Below are 19,531 nucleotides of genomic sequence, written 5' to 3'. Positions count from 1 at the left end.
GTGTGTGTGTGTGTGTGTGTGTGTGTGTGTGTGTGTGTGTGTGTGTGTGTGTGTGATTGTTTGTCCTGTGTGTCTCTGTGTTGCCCTGCGATGGACTGGAAACCTGTCCAGGGTGTACTCCGCCTGATTGCCCGTTGACCGCTGGAGATAGGCACCATAGGCACGGATCTTTAAAAACTCCGGCCAAAGTGAAGATCTGCGTTTTCTCCGTTTTGGGTGTCTGCGTGTGGACGGACAAAACCGGAGTTTTAAGGTCCGCAACGTCACTTTCCGCGACAAAAAAATGCTGACATCACGTGTGCGACCTGTGTTTACACTAGCCGGCATCATGGAAGCCCTCAGAGCTGCGCTCTGTCACTACCCGATCCATCAATTGTCCAAGCGCTTTCTGCTTGTTTGTTTTTGCAAGCGGAATTACTGCTCCTTGCGGAAGACCACAGACGAAGGACGAGGTTAAGAACGGGGAAGTCCTGCCGCCTACAGGTCTGGCATGTCCTTAACAACGTATTTATCCGGGTACGTGTGGACAGAGTTTGTTTTTCAAACGCGGTGATGTGGATGCAAGTTTTTGGCGGGGCGGATATTCGTTTTTAAAAAACCCCGGCTACGTGTGGACTAGGCCTGAGAGGCAGCATTGCAGGGGTTCTGCTGTCCTCCAGGTTTTGTTTGTTTTCAACCCCTTTCGTTTGGAGGAGTTTTAAACTTTGGTAGTTTTTAACTCTTGGTGATAAGTTTTTGGATGATCCGGTGGGATCTTTTTGCAGTTTGGTTTTAAAGGTTAACTTTGTTTGTGGCAAGTTTATTGACTTCAGTTTTAAACAACTTCAGTTCGGTAAAGCTTTTAAATTAAGTTTTTGCCAGGTGTTTTAGGTCAATAGATTGTTTTGGAACTTTTATCAACTTCTGGATGTTAAAACGCCTTCTGTTCAGTTAAGCTTTTGTCATGAGCGTGCCGGGCCGTGAGGCGGTGATCAGATAAGGATCCAAACGTGGGGAGGAAGAAGGAAAACAGGTAGGAACTTTTACCATTAGTTTCTTTAATGAAGCACGCTGGACACTGAAACAATGACACAGGCTGGACCGGTGACAAAGTCCCTGCAGGCTGGACCGGAGTGACCTTCAGAATCACCATTGGAACCGGAGACGGAGGAGACGTCAGACCACAGGCGAGGTCATCGGACGAGCCGACTTCAGAGGAGGCGACGTCATCGGACGAGCCGACTTCAGGGGCGGCGACGTCATCGGACGAGCCGACTTCAGGGGCGGCGACGTCATCAGACGAGCCGACTTCAGGGGCGGCGACGTCATCAGACGAGCAGACTTCAGGGGCGGCGACGTCATCAGACGAGCAGACTTCAGGGGCGGCGACGTCATCAGACGAGCCGACTTCAGGGGCGGCGACGTCATCAGACGAGGCGACAGACAAGCCGACTTCCGACGAACCGGCTTCAGAGGAGGCCGCGTCGACTTGGGAGCCGGCTTCAGAGGAGGCCACGTCGACTTGGGAGCCGGCTTCAGAGGAGGCCACGTCGACTTGGGAGCCGGCTTCAGAGGAGGCCACGTCGACTTGGCAGCCGACTTCAGAGGAGGCCACGTCGACTTGGGAGCCGACTTCAAAGGAGGCCACGTCGACTTGGGAGCCGACTTCAGAGGAGGCCACGCCGACTTGAGAGGAGGCCACGCCGACTTGGGAGCCGACTTCAGAGGAGGCCACGCCGACTTGGGTGCCGACTTCAGAGGAGGCCACGTCGACTTGGGAGCCGACTTCAGAGGAGGCGTCGTCAGGCGAGCAGACTTGGGAGGCGACGTCGTCAGACGAACCGACTTGGGAGGCGGCGACATCAGACGAGCCGACTTGGGAGGCGTCGACCCGTGGTCCGGGGGCGTCGGCTTCTGGCCCGGGGGCGTCGCCCTCCATCGGCTTCTGGTTCTCCGGCTTCTGGACCGCCGGTCTCCGAACCGCCGACTTCTGGGCTGGTAACGTCTGCTTCTGGGCCTGCACCGGACCCGTCTGCTTCTGGGCTGGTACCGTCTGCTTCTGGGCCCACATCGTCTGCTTCTGGGCCGGAATCGTCTGCTTCTGGGCCTGCACCGTCTGCTTCCGGGCCTGAACCGTCTGCTTTTGGACCCCTCCTGGAACAGGCCTTGAGTGAACGAGCAGTGCTAGTGCTGAAGACAGGGAGCGCAGAGCGTCCAGTCGAAGCTGATTAGAATGGGCGCTCTGTTGAAGCCGGACCAGCTCAGCCCGGTGACTGGCCAGTTCAGTTGGCTGGATTGTGGGTGTGGCTCCACCTCCCATAGATGACAGAGGAGCCGAGTGGACCGGAGGCGGGACAGCTGGTCCAACCGGGGACGGGTCCAAGCAGCTGCGTCCAGCCGGAGCCGCGAACAGTTCGTCCAGCTGGAGCTCAGCGAGCAGGTGGTCCAGCTGGAGCTCAGCGACGGGCTCGCAGCTCCGTCCTGAAGCGCAGGGCTGCGGTGGATTCCGGCGTTCCTCCCCACGCCGTGGACCGACCCCGGGGGAGCAGAAAGCCAGCCTCGTGCCCTCGAAGCTGGAGCGATCCCGGAGCGTCTCTCCGTCCGACCTCCCGTCCGGTTCCGGAAGGGCGGCGAGGAACGCCGAGGCAGAAGTTCGGGGACGCCGTCTGCGGCGAGGCGGAGCTGGAGCTGGGGAAGGAGAAGCCGGTCGATAGTCGGCGGAGAGAAACTGGAATAGAAACTTCCATGGGAGGATCTCCCCGCTGGACCCTTCAGGAGGTCGTGTCATTCTGTCACGAGCGTGCCGGGCCGCGAGGCGGTGATCAGATAAGGATCCAAACGCGGGGAGGAAGAAGGAAAACAGGTAGGAACTTTTACCATTAGTTTCTTTAATGAAGCACGCTGGACACTGAAACAATGACACGACATGGAACACAGAACAGAAGGGGTTTAAATACACGAGGAGAGGGAGCTATGGTGATTGGGAAACAAGAGGCAGGTGGGAGCAATTAACGGAGACACTGACGAAAACCTAAGAGAAGACAGGACATGGCGTGACAGCTTTCAACAAAGTTTTAACCAGGTGTTGTTATAGTTGATAATTTGTCGTGATGTTAACCTTTTAGAGAGTTCAGTTTGTGTTCTGTATTACCTTTATAATGCCTGTCGTCATCTGTTTGCACGTTTTTAGAACCTTTTTGTTTCAATAAAACCCCATTTTTAATATCCACTGTCCAGTTCTTATGTTCTCCCCATCCTTCACATTTTAACAACACCTGTCGGGGACGTAACAACCCTTATGAATCAGCACTTCGGAGGACTCTCATCCCGCACACACGCATTCAAGTGCTCATGCACACTGACCATCGACTTTATAAGTGTTTCTTCCACATTTCTACCTCTGAGTTAATGGGTCAACACCAACGTCGAGCCAGGGAGCGTGAGATTTTTTTTCACCACCAACATAAATACATGGCCTTCGTCACTAACGCTTCCAGTTTAGTCCCAGAGAGGCCAATTAAACTATGGGATCCGAGTGGCTGAGCGTATCTACGAGCCATTCTGCAGAGGAAAAGTCAATGCAGGTGGAAAATCAAAATGTTCATGAGAAAATAATATTTGAAAAGTAGATGGTGAAGAGCAGGAAAACAGGATTGTGTTATGGAGGAAGCAAGACTTCTCTCTGTAAACCTAAAGCAGGTGCGGGCAGGACGGAAGGTTGTTACCATGGATACCACAGAGCACACACAACTCTGAGCTGCAGCTTGTCCAGTGAGACACCTGCAGATCCCGTCTCACTTCTTTAAAGCAACAAAAATCCCCTTCGTGCATTTTCTTTGTCAGAAAGCAAAACAGCAACTTCTCTGCACAGAAACGGTTTAAAAGTAAACCATCGGAGTTTAAATCATCCTGATCTGTTTTTTTCTCCTAAGAAAATAAAACTTCAGAGCAGTGCAACAACATCAAAGAACTCTTCAATAAAATCTTAGTTTGTGATTAGATTCACATTAGTTTGTGAGTTTTACTTTTATCCTCTTTGTTTGCATCATTTCTGAGAAAAGTTAGTTTCACAAAGTAGAACCAGAGACTTTATTTGTCTCATTTAAATCTTCTAAAACTCGCTGTAAGCTATGGCTTTGAAGACCAAGTTCACTCAGTTTTTTCAACACATCTGTGGTGGTCTCTAGTGTAAACAAGCGCCATGTGAGTCCATCTCTGGTGCTCCTGTTTCAGGAGCTAGAAGTGAGCTAAACACGGCAGAATTTGGAGTCGTATTTCCGTTCCTGCCTCTGATTGGCTAACAGCTACATGACTCTACCACTGACTCTGTTCGCTATGCAAAATTGATGTTTTATCTCCACAAACACAAACCTGAATGAGCTCTGCTGTGTGGTGGAGTTACTAATGCTAACGGTTAGCCTCTACTTGCTGAAATGCGCTCTGCTCTCTCCTGGATGCTAAACCAACAACAGTAAGTGGAGTAAGTCCATGAATGCTAATTTCACAAGATGACATGCAAATGCCACTGGATTTTCTAATCCTAGGGTTCCCGTGTCTATTTTCTATCTGCAGCTAATGCAGGAAACAGGGGTAGAAGAATATTTTCACGTTCAGCCTGAATGCTAACCTCAGAGTGACCGATCATGTTTCAAACTAATCTCTGGAAGTATCCATTGGAATTTTGTAGTAAATGAATTAAAAGAAACCCAGTTGTTGAAAAATATTAGCGGTTTCATAACATATAACCATAAAAATCTGTTGTAAAATTCATGGCAGTCTAAGTCTCTGGGCGACGCCATATTGGATGCCATGTTTCTTTCTACGGAAGCCCGTGAGGACAGAATGCATTTACTGATTTGTAACAAATGGTCAAAAAACTTTCAGCATTAATAAACATTGTTGCTTTACACATTTGCCTCTTCACTCGTTGCCAGTGATGAAAGGGAATCTGAAATTCTTGTTATTTTGCTGGAGGTTACACTCCCAGGGATTTTTTATTTGTTTGATTCGTACCTGTCGAGAGCCGAGCTGAGCTCATCCAGTCTGTGAGTGTCACTTGTGTTGCCCAGCCTAGACAGAGCATCCATCCTTTTCATAATCATCTCCAGCATGTCACTGATTTTCCTCAAAACGCCACGAGACTCTTGGCCACCGAGCACTGGAAAGAGGAGGAAGAAAACACAACCATTGTAATAAAAGCACTCCAGATACAAGAAAAGGACTCCACAAAAAAATAAATCATCAATCTGTGTGAAGCCACATTTTTACAGATTATCTATAATAAAATCTGATTATTCGAAATAATTACCTAAGGTCCCATTTCACATTGGTTTACCTTTAAGCATCCTTTTATTTGTCTGTTAACTCAGCGTTGCTGAGCCCTGCTGCTCACCACTGGGAGCTGGTGCTCCAGCAAAACACACAGAATTGGATTTGCCTTCCTGCCTGACTCAGAGTATTAACAACCACGCCAGAGGGAAACCTGAATGATGCTGGTGGCAAATGCTCGCCCAATTAAAAAGCCTACAGCTGCAGACAAGAAGGCCAAAACACTTTGCTGACGGCATCGTTAGTGCATGAAGGTCCTGACCTTGTGCTGGTCTTTTTATCCACACTCAAATCAAGATGAAGGGCAACTTTCTGGATTTGCTTTTGCTTTCAAAAGCATGGTTTTGTCATTTTTGATGAAGGGAATCTGAGGAGAATAAAGATGTCTCTCTTTAGGGTCTCGTAGATGCAAAACTAGTGCATGAAGGTATGGAGTCTGCAGCGTGCGCACATTCACGATTTTTAGAGTTTATTCCCTCAGCAGACAGACAAAAGTCACATTTCACAACCAGTAAATACAATAAAAAGGGGTAAAGAATACAGCTATTACACTTCTTTGAGCGTCTGATGCTTTACTGTGGAGATTTAAAAATAAAGGAATGAATCCGTAAGAGGATATTCAGCATCAAGAGCAAAATTTGCAGCAAAAAATTAAAGAGAAACTCAAAAATTCCCTGAATTCTTGTCCTTCAGTTGTTCATATGTTTTCTTTTTCATAGCACTCCTTTCCAGCATCCTTGGCCTTTAAATAATTCAGCAGTTAGACAACAAATCTTCATTCCAAGGCCAAGAAGAAGTGCCTTGGCCTCTTTAACAACACATCTTGGTAGAATAATGATTCGAGGTAAGAGAGAAGGCTGTTTTCCAGGAGGGAAACCTAAAATGTGCTAAACTAGGATGGTTTTCACTCAGTCGCTGCTGGAAATCTACAGAAAACATTTTTCACGGTGATGACCCTCCAAACACACACAGTGAGGATGAACAAATGTAATCTTATGTGCGTTTTGCAGCATTAGCTTGCGCGCTGCTTCATTTGACAAAAACAGCTGATGAGCTCCTTTCTCTGCAGATTTGTAGCACGTGGAGCCTCCTCTCGTCATTCCTCATCTGCTCACTAATAACAAGCAGGATTTAGGAGCCACTAATCTTCTTTAATGACTCTATTTCAGAAGCACCGCAGCTCAATCAATATTAGGAACTTATTCCAATTAGATCACCGTTTGTTTTGTAACTGGTAGGTGCGTCAGAGGCACCGTCTATAAACAGCTGATTCTGCACCGATGCAGATTCATAAACTGATTTTAGCCAATATTTATTTTCAACCTTAAAGTCATATTTTACACCTCCACAGAGCTGTTGTTCTTTGTCAGATATAAAAGTAAAGCATTTGGTAGTTTTCTGCAAAACTGAATTTCTAAGTAAGTAAACAAAAAAAGTCACTTTCAGACATTTTTTCTTATTTTTTGTCTTAAATGAAAAATAAATGTCTGTGAAATTACATTACTTAAAATAAGGAAAATGTTCTTATATGTGATTCAAATGTGTTTTTTGTTGTTTTTTTAAATCTGCCAATGGAGTAAGAAAATTTTGCTTGCCTAGTAGTCTTCAAACTAGCTAAAGAATTACATTTATTAGCTAGTTTTAAAGGTACCCTTGTCCGTTTTTGCTTGCTTTTAGCACCCCCTATCTTCATTAAAGTTAAAGTTAAAGTCCCATTAGTTGTCACACACACAGGTGTGTGTGCGAAATTTGTTCTCCGCATTTGACCCATCCCCTGGGGGAGCGGTGAGCTGCAGACACAGCCGCGCTCGGGAACTATTTGGTGGTGCTGAGTGTCAAGCAGGGAGGCATTGGGTCCCATTTTTTCCAAAGTCTTTGGTATGACCCGACCAGGAATCAAATCCCTGATCTCCCAGTCTCAGGGCGGACACTCTACCACTAGGCCACTGAGAAAGGTATTATTAATTATCTGTGGTCAAATCAAAAGTTTTCTAAGTCTTATTAGAAATGTGTCACGTTGAGAGCAGGAGGTTTGGACCCAAAATGAAGAAATCCAGACAACTCAGGCAGGAGCTGTTGAATAAATGAAAAAATCCTTTTATTAGGATGAAGAGTATTTTCCAAGGGCAGGAAGCCAAGCTAAAAATCTAGGAACGCTGAATTACAAAAACAAAAGCTAATTTATGAGTGTAACATGACGAAGGAGCCATTTCTACCCTAACAGCTGTTTGCTTTTGACACAGTGTCAGTGTGTCTGAAACAGCCTGAAGGTCATACAGTCGTTTCTAAACTGTTTACATTCCAGCATGAAGACAGAAGAAAGAAGAATTAACTCTTTTCTTTTAATTAATCAAATAACTCTATTTTAATAAAGATAATCCATCAAAGTGTTAGTCAATATAATAAGATGTGACTGACCTGTGAAGTTAAAATATTAATTATTTTATTATGAACTTAGAAATGAAGTAATGTAACTTTAAATGGTTCAACAGGACTCATTTCACGTAGTGTTAAAAAGACACAACACATTTTTTCACTGATCCAATCAGAATTTACAGATCTGTCGGAGGCGTGCTTCTGACGGTGTTTGGTCATTTTCATTCGACAATAAACCGTAACATCCGAGGTATAAAACAGATGCCACGTCAGCTCTAATGCAGTTCAAAGGGTTTAACCAACCCCGATCCGTGAGGCGGATTTCATATTTCCTATGGAATCCCACGCCTTCTGGCTCATTAAATAAAATGTAAGAACCTCTCATTTTTCCCTTACATGAGCAAGGACCAGGAGCTACTAGAGGAGGGCAGAACAACGCTGACAAAAACAATGGACCAACAACACTGAGGGACAAGACGGGGTTTTTAACACTTAGGAGAGCAATCAGGGGAACAGGTGACAGGTGTGAGGAGTGAGGTCTGGAGGGAAGGCAGGTGCCATTAATGAACTTAATGGGGAAAGAACTTCAGCAAAGGAGAAGATAAACCATAATCTATAAAACATCAAATACCGTATTTTCCGGTATTCTCCATGCTTTTGTAATTTCTAGGCTTGATTACTGCAGCTCTCTCTATGCAGGGTCGTGTCAGTCATCACTGTGTCGCCTACAGGTTGTGCAGAACAGCGCAGCAAGGTTCCTGACTGGGACCAGGAAACGGGACCACATCAGTCCGGTTCTGGCCTCCCTGCACTGGCTTCCGGTTTGCTATCGTTCACACTTCAGTCTCCTCGTCTTTGTTTTTAATTTCTTCCAGGGTGTTGCTCCCCCCTATCTGGCCACGCTCCTGAACAGGCATTCCCCATCACGCGCTCTGCGCTCCTCTGACCAAGGCCTGCTCGTTGTCCCTCGTTCTAGGTGTCGTACTCGCGGGGACCGGGCTTTCTCAGTACTAGCACCGTCACTATGGAACCAGTTGCCACCCTACGTTAGGCTGTCCCCATCTCTGCCAGTCTTCAAGAGTCGCCTAAAAACCCACCTCCTCTGCTTGGCGTTTCCTGAACATGTTTGAATCTGGCCCTCTTTTATGTTGATTTTATCTCACAGTTTTCATTGGTTCACTCTATCCCTTGTTTTACACATTTGTCTTCTACTAGAATGTTTCACCTTTTTTGTAATTTGTATTTTGTAATTTGAATTGCTTTTATTTTCTGATTAATTTACTATATTTAACTTTGTACTGTACCATGTTCAGCGCCTTGGGCTTCCTGACAGGGTTGCAGAAGGCGCTTTATAAATAAAGCTTTGATTGATTGATTGTTTGATTAGTATTCGTGATATATGGCCATCTCACTCCTGATTGGACAACAGCAACACAATTCTTCCACTGCTTTCATTCGCTCTGCCATGTTGATGTTTTATCTCCACAAATGACATAAGCCTGAAGGTGATAAGTTCTGCCGCATTGTGGAGTTGCTAACGCTAATAGTTAGCTTCTACTAGCCAAGATGTGCCCCCACTTCTGGACACTAATTCAACAACAACCTTCCCTGTCCGGAAGCAAGATGGGTGAGTCCATTGTTGGGTCTACCACCAGGGGGCAGTATAGGAGATGATAACACATGTAGGAAAGAAGGAGAAGTAGTAAAGAGGAGTTAACACAGGGTGTTTCTCAATGCCAAGGAACCTTGCCTTGATGTCTTGGCCGCTCCCCGGTTGCCTAGGAGATACGTCATCGGGAGCCGCCAAGATGTGTTCCAATGTTCATGTTCTACCGAGGCGTGTGTTCTCCGTTTGTTATCCATTTAGCTAGCTGAGCGAGGATACACGGGAGGTGTCTTGTAGCCTAGTCTTGGTCAAAAATTACCCAGAATACACCGCTGTATTTTCTAAAGGACGGTGGTTCAGAAGCCAGCAGCTACTTCATGGACAATTTTCAAGTTCAAAAGTAAGTCAACTAATTTAAAATGTTGTTTTCTGATCCAAAGAAGTTATCTATGGTTGGTTAGTTACTTAGTAGTTGCAGCTTCGGTGTCTAGCGGGTAATAACATACTTATATTTTTTATTTAGTAAATAATAATAATATTATTAGTAATAATAATAATAATAATACATTTTATTTAAAAGCGCCTTTCAGAACACCCAAGGTCACAAATATACGTATAGACAGTTTAAAAAGTAAAAGGCTCGTTATACATTTATATTGAAACTAATGCATATTAAAGATAACATTATCTCCCGTGTCACGTGACGTTATGTGACTGCCATGGAAGCGGCTGTCACGTGATGCAAGTCTGTTCCATTTAACCGTTTTCTTTGACCAAGGAAGGACAGTGTCCTCGTAAGCAAGGCGCCTGGCCTCGCAAGGCCAGGTGCCTTGACACTGAGAAACACCCACAGACTTTTAGAGAGCCTAAATCACAACCATCTACTTCCGGACCATGGTTCCCCGGAAGAACGAAAAAATGAATGCAAGTCAATGGGGCTAAAGACGCTATTTTCTAATTCCGCTTGTTTTGTGACATGGATTTCACATATGATATCCGTGAATTTTAAAACACATTTTGATACAAAGATCGTGCTTATTTTCGAACAGTGGGAAATGAAATTTTAGGTTTTGTGTAAAAACAAGTCCAGAACTTCAATGGCGCTTCACAAAAGTGATGTCATCGAACCAGACACGGTGAAAAACAGAGGGGAAAATGGCTGTAAGTTTAGCAAACTTGACATCCTTCCTTCAGGAGGAAAGAACCACCATAAATCTGGCCATGTGGTAAGTAGCAGCTACGCTAGGCAGGAAGAGATTATGTGGTGACGTCACATATGCGACGTGCCGATGTCTGATTTGTAGTCATGCTAATTACGAACTTTTACAAGCTGATAAATCTCAAAGTACGTGACTGGCGTGGTCGAAACACACATCATTACTTTTCATTTAAGTTGCAGGACAACATATGTGTGATCCAGGGCAGAAGCCAGAGAGGATTAGAAAATAGCTCTTTTAGCCCTGTTGACTTGCATTCATGTTTTCATTCTTCTGGGTACCTATGAGCTGACCGGAAAGGGTGGAGACTTAGCCTCCCTATATACATAGACACCCCATGGACTAGCACTGCCTATTGGAGTTGCCGTAGTAGTCGGCCACCATCTTACATGGGTCTCCGTTCGCCCCCAGTGCATTCAACTCTACTGAGAAAGGTGCTTACCCAACTAAAAAACACATTTTATCAAGCTTATTTACAAAATCAAACACAAGGAATGACATGATAACCGAAATATAACAAAAATTAAACAAAAAAAATTAAAGTTAATTAAAACATAAAATCCCATCTGGTAGGCTAGAAAGGTAAACAGTAATCCCACATGATCTGTTTTCAATTGCATGCCAGTTGTTGCAACCACAGGCTGCACAAAAACGTGCATAGAAGCCCATTCTGCTTTGACTTTGGAGAGTGACGAGACCCATCCAATATGGCGATGACGCTGTTATGCTCTCCAGCACCCAGTGGGGCATTTATGTATTCATGTCTATGGGAGTTATGATGGAGGCCTGATATTGCTACATGTGGTTCAAATAAAGCTAGGAAATGAATTATTGCCTTCTCGTGATTCTTTCTGAAACTAGTGCCAACCATAACATCCAAGAATGTTAATTTTCATGACGCAGATGTATGTGGCTTTTCTAATCTGGGAGTTTCCCTGTCTATTTTCTATCAGTGGCTGCTAACTGAGGCAGTAGACTGCATGTTAAAAATCAGTGACAGATTGTTTTTCAAAAATAACATGTAAAAAATGGCTTCTCACTGAATTTTGTCTTTAAAGGGTAATGAGAACTAATCATGTGCATGATAATGACGGTAAATCCAGCTCTAATTATACATCAAGCCAAAGTAATTCTAACATGCACACCAACAACAGGGCTAAAAATTTCATTAAAACTAACCTGTGTGCACCAGCACACTAGCCAGCTAACGCTGGCTTGTATGTTAACAAAAACAATTAGATTTTAACTGTTATTGTTGTGTTTGTCCTTTAGAAGTGTAGTGCTACTGTTTGAATCCCTACTTGTAGAAAATGTTGTTTGCTGCTGCTTTTGAATATGTAACTGTTGCGTTAAGTTGCAGTGTGCTTCAGTCGCCACTAGGGGAGCTGGAATCCCACAAACTGAGATCCTTTTCTTGATGAAAAACATAACTTAAAGAAGGAAAACCTTGAGGGGTTAGGGTACAATAACATTTTTGTGCAGTCAACTTTGAGTTGAAGATTTATTGTCAGGTAGAAAACGAACCTCGGGCTTTCAGACCCCAACCTTTTGACAACCAGAGGCAAAAACACAACCTGACAGCAGAACAAAAACTATGATGTTTTTTTGAGGACCTGCTGCTTTTCAAAACCTTTTGGGCTTCAATGAATCATCGTAAAAAAATGCATTTCAAAGAGCTGGACTGTAGTCATCACTGGCTTGAACATGGAGCTCGTAACTGCGTCACTGTGCAGTGTAGAGAGAAAACACAACCCAGTTTGCTGCAGGTCAACATGAAACTACAGATGTCTGCATGGTGCAGAGTTTGAGCTTTCGTGGTAATGAGTTTCTTCACCACATTCTGGAAATATCTTATGCTTTTATGTTGTAAAATTTGCATAAAAATGAGTTGAAATATCATTTCCAAGGTATTTGTTGGTTGTCCTCCATCATTTAGAATTGTTTGTATTTATTTGTATTTACGTAAACATGCACTGGTACCATTTTCTTGTCTTCTGTAATGGTTTGTGTAAATATTGCTTTATTCTTGTTTCTAATTACTGGTTTTCTTGGTTCCCTCCTTGAATCACCGAGGTAATAAATGTTGCAAAATCTTTATAGGAAATGGTTAGTATGAAGGAACCTCAAACATTTCTTTGTTTCGTATCTATCAAACGTATGACCAGATATGACTTTCAACTGTTGCTGGACAGATTTGAAACCGAGTGTGAACTTGTTGGCACAAGGATCAGCACGTCCAAATCGGAGGCCGTGGTTCTCAAACGGTTAGTGATGCGACGTCCATGAACGAATCAAATCTTTTGAACGGGTTTTCAAAGTGAATGACGAGAGCCGAGTCCATGTAGAGAGCCGTTCATCTTGTCTTCTGGTAACAAAGCTCCCCGGAAGTCGGTAAAGCGCACCCGGTCAAACCCCACCTACCGCTGTGACGAACATAGGAGAGAAGCTAACCAACCTCGTGCCCCTCACGGACACCGCAGGAACACTCAATACACCCCCCATCCCCACCCCACCCCCGCTTAAATTCGTTCAAAGGAGCCAGTCTTTTGAACGGCTCTTTGAGGTAAACGGCCGACTAATGAACGGCTCCCACGAAAGAGCCATCACTATAAACTGTAAAGGCTGAACTGCCAACTCCAAGCCAGATAAGTGGTCAGACGTCCAGAGGTGGACTCTCGGTTGTTGGAGGTCTTGTTTACTAGTGAGGAAAAGGAATCAGACAGGTGGATCCAAGCTGAACAGCTGATCGACATTTCAACCCTTAATAACACACAAGGTATGAGGGGTTGCAGTTAGGGTTAAGCCTCATACCTGTGAGAGAAAAGATATTTTACTACACTCCTACAACCGCTAAATCCTCTTTAGAAAGCCGTGATTTTTTTTTTTAATGAGAGCTCCCGCAGCCAAGATGCTCTCAGAGCCTTCTGCAAACACACGGCACATGCATCCACGCTTAGTCATGTCTGGAAATAAATTAAGTAACAGCTTTAACACAGACATTAAGCCGCACATTTTCAGTGTGACTCTAGATGTGAGAAGCAAAACATGAGTGAATAACTGGTGTTTACCTGAAAAGCTCAGAGGATGAGCTAGTACACCGCAGAGATCATTTTGGTAAAAATGCAAAGCAATCAGACCAATTTCAGCATGCAATCACACCAGTGCATGATGGATGCACGTGTGCTGCTGGAAGACTGGGGCAAAGAAAACATTAGCTGTGCGTGTGACTGTGCTCAGTTTCTGAACACAAGACTTCACCTGAAAATGTGGTGCACTCGGTTTTCTATATGAAGTGTGTGCTGTTTTAGCATAAATGTTTGCTGTGTTAACATTAACAGTCACTAAGCACTGGAAATGAATTCAGTAGGCATCGTTTAGCTAATTGGATGAGCAATTAGTTGAAAAGTTGCTGCTATTTTGCAACCTCATGCTCAAAGAGGGGAAAAGGCTTAATCAGCATAAACGTTTTAGGATTCTAACCTGTCCCCAAGGTGCGTGTGGCTGGAGATGTGTCTCTATCGCCCTATGATGGGCTGAAGAGATGTCCAGGGTGTTCTCTGCATCTTATCTGGTGACTGCTGGAGATAGAAACCAGCTCTCTACAACCCTAGGTGACAGATCATTTGCTGCTGTGGCCCCCAAACTCTGGACCTCTCTCCCCCTGAGCCTGAGATCAGTGGACTCGGTGGTCTCCTTTAAAAAGCAGCTGAAGACTCACTTGTTCAAGCTGGTTTTGGTGTGATCTTCATCACCCTCTCCTTGTTCTGCTCTCCCCACCTATTTCACCTTCCTCACGAGCCACTGATTTCTCTCTTTCCTATTCACTCTCTCTCTTTACATTTTTTAATCACAATTGTCTATTTTTGCTCTTTTTTAAATATGTTTTAATCATTTTCAAATTTTTTTTATATTTTACATTTTTTGTTTTTGTGAAGCGCCTCGTGATTTTTATCTTGAGACGCTATAGAAATGATCTTTTCTTCTTCTTCTTCAATTCAAATTCAAAATTCAAAGATACGCCATTAATCCCAGAGGGAAATTACAGTTTAAGCACACACAATACTGAGATCAGACATACAGACATAGACAAATGACAAAAATTGGTGACTGTGGTCATTCGCAACCCGAGTTGCGCTACCTTAATAGAGATCAGAGGGTTTATATGAGGATTGGGTCAGGTGGAGGAAAAAAATGCACTTCAGAGTTACCCTCCACAGGGAGGGCAGCTTTGCTATGCAAAAAACACCTCAGACAGAAATGCAACAGACTTCAGACATTACACAACATAAGTGTCCACTAGGTGGAGAGGTAGGGTTGGGACTATCCTCACATCGGTGCATGCAGCCGCAATGAGCAGCGCTCATCACCTCCGTTTGGACAGGGGAGGGAGGTAATTGGGTTAGAAAGCACAGTGACTCCTGGAAACGGTTCCACGACCTTCTAAGATGAAGCAGTTCATATAATAAACAACTGAGTCTGTGTACACACATAGCCGGGTTTTTATAAAACCGAATATCCTCCACTGCTCATTTCTGGAAATACTTGGACCCATATGTGTTTAGCAAAAAAAAAAAAAAAAATAAAAAATCCAGCATTGTGGAGCACATTCAAATGTGTGCCAAGCCTGTAGGTCGCAGCAGTTCCCCAAATCTTTGATGTATTTTCCAAAAAAACATTTCTTGGATGTGGAATAGCTAGGTGGAGGGCAATAACCATTCTTAACATTGTCCTTGGCCTTAAACTTGTAAAACCAAGCAAGAGCAAACACGGCAGTGATGGGATTTTTTTTTTCAGGAACGAGTAATCTAATTAATTACTGTCTTCTTTTATCATAACGCTGTTTCCGTTACTGATAAGAAAATGTGTGCGTTACCAAGCCATCATCAGCTGATTGGAGCTAAAGAGGCAGATGTTTTCATTCAACCGCATCACGGCCGTGAAGAACAAGGAAGACGTGACAGCTGCAGACCCGCAGATTTGCTGCTGCAGGCGTGAATCTGCAGCCGTGCCCTTCTTGGTGTGACAGCAGGACGTCCCGAAGGTCCGCTCACCTGTTCACTGCTCAGACATCACACTCTTCTACCTTCCTAGATCAACCTGTTTCTGATCATCTCTTTAGTCGGCTCTAACACTGGTTTAATCAGTCTCAGACGTCATGGAGCTCAGGTGTTATTAGAACTACCTGTGTGTGTTTACCACCCAGCTTCAGCTCTTCTGTGTTTGGGTCTGACCCAAGTTAGTACATTTAAGTCCTCCATCAGATTTGTGCCTCTTCTAGTGTCATTCTCAAGGATTTTATTTATTTATCTAACCATTACTAGGTTACCAGCAACAGAAATGCTACTAAAACACACAATTATATGAAGCTGGAAAAATTAGAATGCTGTGCAAAATTACATTTATTTCAGTAATTTAACTAGACTGAGAGACCATTTAAAGGCTCAGGAACCTTTACAGGTGTTTCTATCTGTAATTGAAAATGCCGGCATGGCGTTGCGCGAATATTGCGGCATTCGTTCCGCCTCGCTTGGTAGTAATATTGCCGCATCAGCCCCTCACCTCTGATGGCTAAACGTGTTTCAGCGCTGCTAATCCCTTTGGAGCGACTGTGAGAGCCCCATCTAGCATCTAGCACGACCCAAAACGGGGTCGTGATGGTTCAGCTTTTATTCTGAAAGGAACCGTTGCAGCAGGTGGAATAGCAACAGATTTAATCCAGCTTGTCGTTGGGTTCTTTCGGCTGAAGCAGAAAGTTACAGATTGGCCACTCCGACAACTTCTCTAGAAAGCTTTCAACTCGAGTTTAAGCTGACGTGGGCATAGTTTTATAATTTGGATGTTTTGATTTACGGTCGAATCAAAAAGCGACAGCTTTACCAAACACCACCAAAACCACGCCTCCATCAGATCTGGAAGATTCTGATTGGATCAGTAAAAGCAATGTGTCATGTGACTTAACCTTACGTGGAATCAGTCTCTAGTGGAAACATTTAAAGTTATATTACGTATTATATTCTATAGGATTATAATATCAAGTAATTAATATTTTCATTTCACAAATTGGTTCACATTTTTTCTTGACTAACAATTTGTTTGATTAGCTTATTAAAATAGAGTTATTTTATGAAAAAGAAAGAGTCCTTTGTCTTCATTCTTCTCTTGAGCTGGAAAGGAAACAGGAGACCTTGAGGCAGTCTCATGCAGATTAGTTCTCCCTGAGGAGAGAAGGTAAATAACCTTTGGTGGAATAGCTCCTTCATCACGTTACACCGGAATACACGAGTCTGAGTCGGTGTTTCTCTTATTGTCCGAGGAGGGGTGTAATCTTTGTCAGGATAGGACGGGGGTGGGAGCAGTCCCTCACGCCTAGTCTGCTCCCTGGAGGGGCTGCACCCCATTAATTAGGAACCACTGGTCTGAGTGATCCAGACCATAACATTACGTACCTTTAGGGTGTACCACTGGAATAAATTTCATTCAACACAAAATGTTAATGGAACCAAATCAAAGTTATAACTTTATTAAATCTTAATCAGTTTTTATGTTTTTATTATTTTTGATGCATCAATAATTCCTTCTTCTCCTCATTAGAGCAGCTGAAAAACTAAATAAATAAATCCCGTCGAGCCTGATCTGCATTTCAGCTCTTTAGTTTTCTTCATGGAGGCCAGATTTCTGCACCTTGTGTCAGCAGAAATTAAATATATATATATATAAATTCCCTTCTGCACAGACGTCAGAAAAGCTCAGCAAGTCTTCTCCCTGCACGATTCAAATATTCATTACCGAGAAGACTGATTGTGACTGACTTGCTCTCTTCGTTTTGGCACCTGTGTCGGGAGCTGATGGATCCAGGCGCTATTAGAGAAGAAACCCTCTGTCACTTATCTTGTGTGTCGCTCCGACCTCTTATTATACCCGACAGCCCAGAGAAGGAAAACCACCTGCCGAAACGTTTCTTACATGGCCTTCTCCACCTGCATTTACAGCTTTAATCTTCCCCATTCTTCCTAAACTCCAATCTAAACCCACAAAACGGCTGAATTTAGGGCAGCTTGGTCTCACTTCTGCAGCTCCACCTCCTTTAATTCAATGCTGATGCAAACTGTGATAAAAAGCTGTGCTGCAGTTCAACAGAATGTTGTTTGGGCAACATGCCTCAGTAGGTTTAATATGAAATAAATTGTTATAAAGCCCCAGCTCTCAGCTTCAGTTTGTGTTCCTTACTGGAAGAAGCAAAAGAAGCAATTACATTCCTTCAATAATTTGTGCAAAGTCCCAATCAAAGAGGTGGTGCTTAATTTCCCACTGGTTCCCTGTGGTCACAACAGATTAGCTGACCCAGCATCTCTAGCCCCGCAGTTGGGTCTGGGAAACAAACGCTGGATGTTCACTTGTAAAAGAATGATTTCTACTGCCACTCTCTTGACAACAGAAACATGGTGAAAAGCAACAACGATTAACTTAAACCAAATACCATTTGACTCATGGAAACTCACAATCACAATCATCATGGTTCGAAAACGTCCTCACAGATTCAGTTTGCATTACAGCAGGCTCCTCATATTTATTTGTTATGTTCGTATTGTGTTTGTTTTCTGATTTTGTTTTATTCAGTTGTTTGTGCCATTCTTTAACGTCGAAACATGTCGGCAAGGGTAAAAACAAACCCTCATCATACTGTGTACAACGAAGAACTAAAGAAAACGAGGCTCCTCATACGATCGTGGGATGGATCAGCAGTAGCATGCAGTGAATGTGTGTTGGGTTTTCTTTACTGACACGGTGACAATGCTCACAGTGTATCATAAAGTATGGGCCCCTGTGCACCAGTTTGCTTTTGTCAGTAACAGTATGGTAGACATTCTTTTAAAAAGCCTTTCGTGCAAGCTTAGTTTTGAAAAACAAAGTTGGTCCAATTCTCTTTCATCAGGCTCCTTGTTTCAGTTAAAGAATCTGATGGTTGCAAAAAAAATTGTATAACACCATATGCAATGGATACGCTCAAACAACCATTAAAACATAACAATGTTTCAGGTTTTCGACCCATTTTTTGCACCCGTTCTGCCATCAATTCTAAAATAACACATCAAATAACAATTTAGTGTGCTAGCTGGTATAGCATGGTGTTTTATGGTGAACAAGGCAGTTTAAAGCTTTCTTGGTTAATTCATAATTTTAAAGAGGGACTGCACACCATCAGAAAACGTAACTCCACCCTAGTCAAGATTTGAAAAATGCTATGAAAGTGGGTGTTGCCAGGACGCACGGAGTGGCATGGCCAAGTGTGGGGAATTTCCATCTCAGGAGGGAGGTGGAGTGGGAGGAGACTGTACCGATGACGTGAAATTGTACCAGCCCCAGTCAATCACAAATTTAAAAGGCAGTAGCCACAGTTCAACCCACAGAGGGCAGCACTAAGTTGTTTTTAGACCTAGATTCCAGATTTGATCAAGTTTACACAATCATGTCAAGAAATGCACAGAAACCGAAAGATTGCATTTGTAAAGACTCGATTGTACAGTTTATAAGCCAAAATGAGAATCCGCACACTTCAATCTGCGATGTAGGAGTTTATTGGTCAAGTTTTCGGTCAGAGACCTTCATCAGAAATTGTCATTCATGATGTATGTGGCCCAAATGTCTGGCAAAATGGCTCGCCATTATGTAAAGGTTTGATTTACATCTATTTAATGAACCATAAGACATGAGATTCCATAGTGAATATGAAATCAATCTTATGGACCTGTGGATAACTTAAACCAGAAGATCGGAACTTTTTATTGCAGGGATTATGTAACCACTTCATATTAACTCAGAGACAAAAGAAAGAGAGTCAAGTTTTAAAAGTTTAAAGATTTATTACTAAACAAATTAAAATTAGACTAACTTTAAACACTAAATGTATGGTGTAACTAAGTTGAAGTGAGACGGAGAATGGTGTATGTGTGGAATGTTGTTCAGAACCAGCAAATCCGGAGAAACGATTAGTTCTGATAGGAGTGAAGGTGATGTCTTCAAGTTA

The 19,531-nt window shown here is 43.5% G+C and overlaps 1 protein-coding gene across 1 annotated transcript in view; it reads right to left on the bottom strand.

The window, feature by feature from the left end:
- The window catches only part of LOC107376702 (alpha-1,6-mannosylglycoprotein 6-beta-N-acetylglucosaminyltransferase B), a 154,357-nt gene that overhangs the window by 104,594 nt on the left and 30,232 nt on the right, over positions 1 to 19,531 (bottom strand). The window contains exon 3 of the mRNA XM_015945961.3: positions 4,993 to 5,137. Within this exon, the coding sequence (XP_015801447.3) occupies positions 4,993 to 5,137 (145 nt within the window). The remainder of the gene's footprint in view (positions 1 to 4,992; positions 5,138 to 19,531) is intronic.

The sequence above is a fragment of the Nothobranchius furzeri genome, chromosome 12, assembly GCF_043380555.1.
Source record: "Nothobranchius furzeri strain GRZ-AD chromosome 12, NfurGRZ-RIMD1, whole genome shotgun sequence".
NCBI lineage: Eukaryota > Metazoa > Chordata > Actinopteri > Cyprinodontiformes > Nothobranchiidae > Nothobranchius > Nothobranchius furzeri.
The sequence above is the reverse complement of the archived record's forward strand: the minus strand, read 5'-3'. Positions and strand labels throughout refer to the sequence as shown.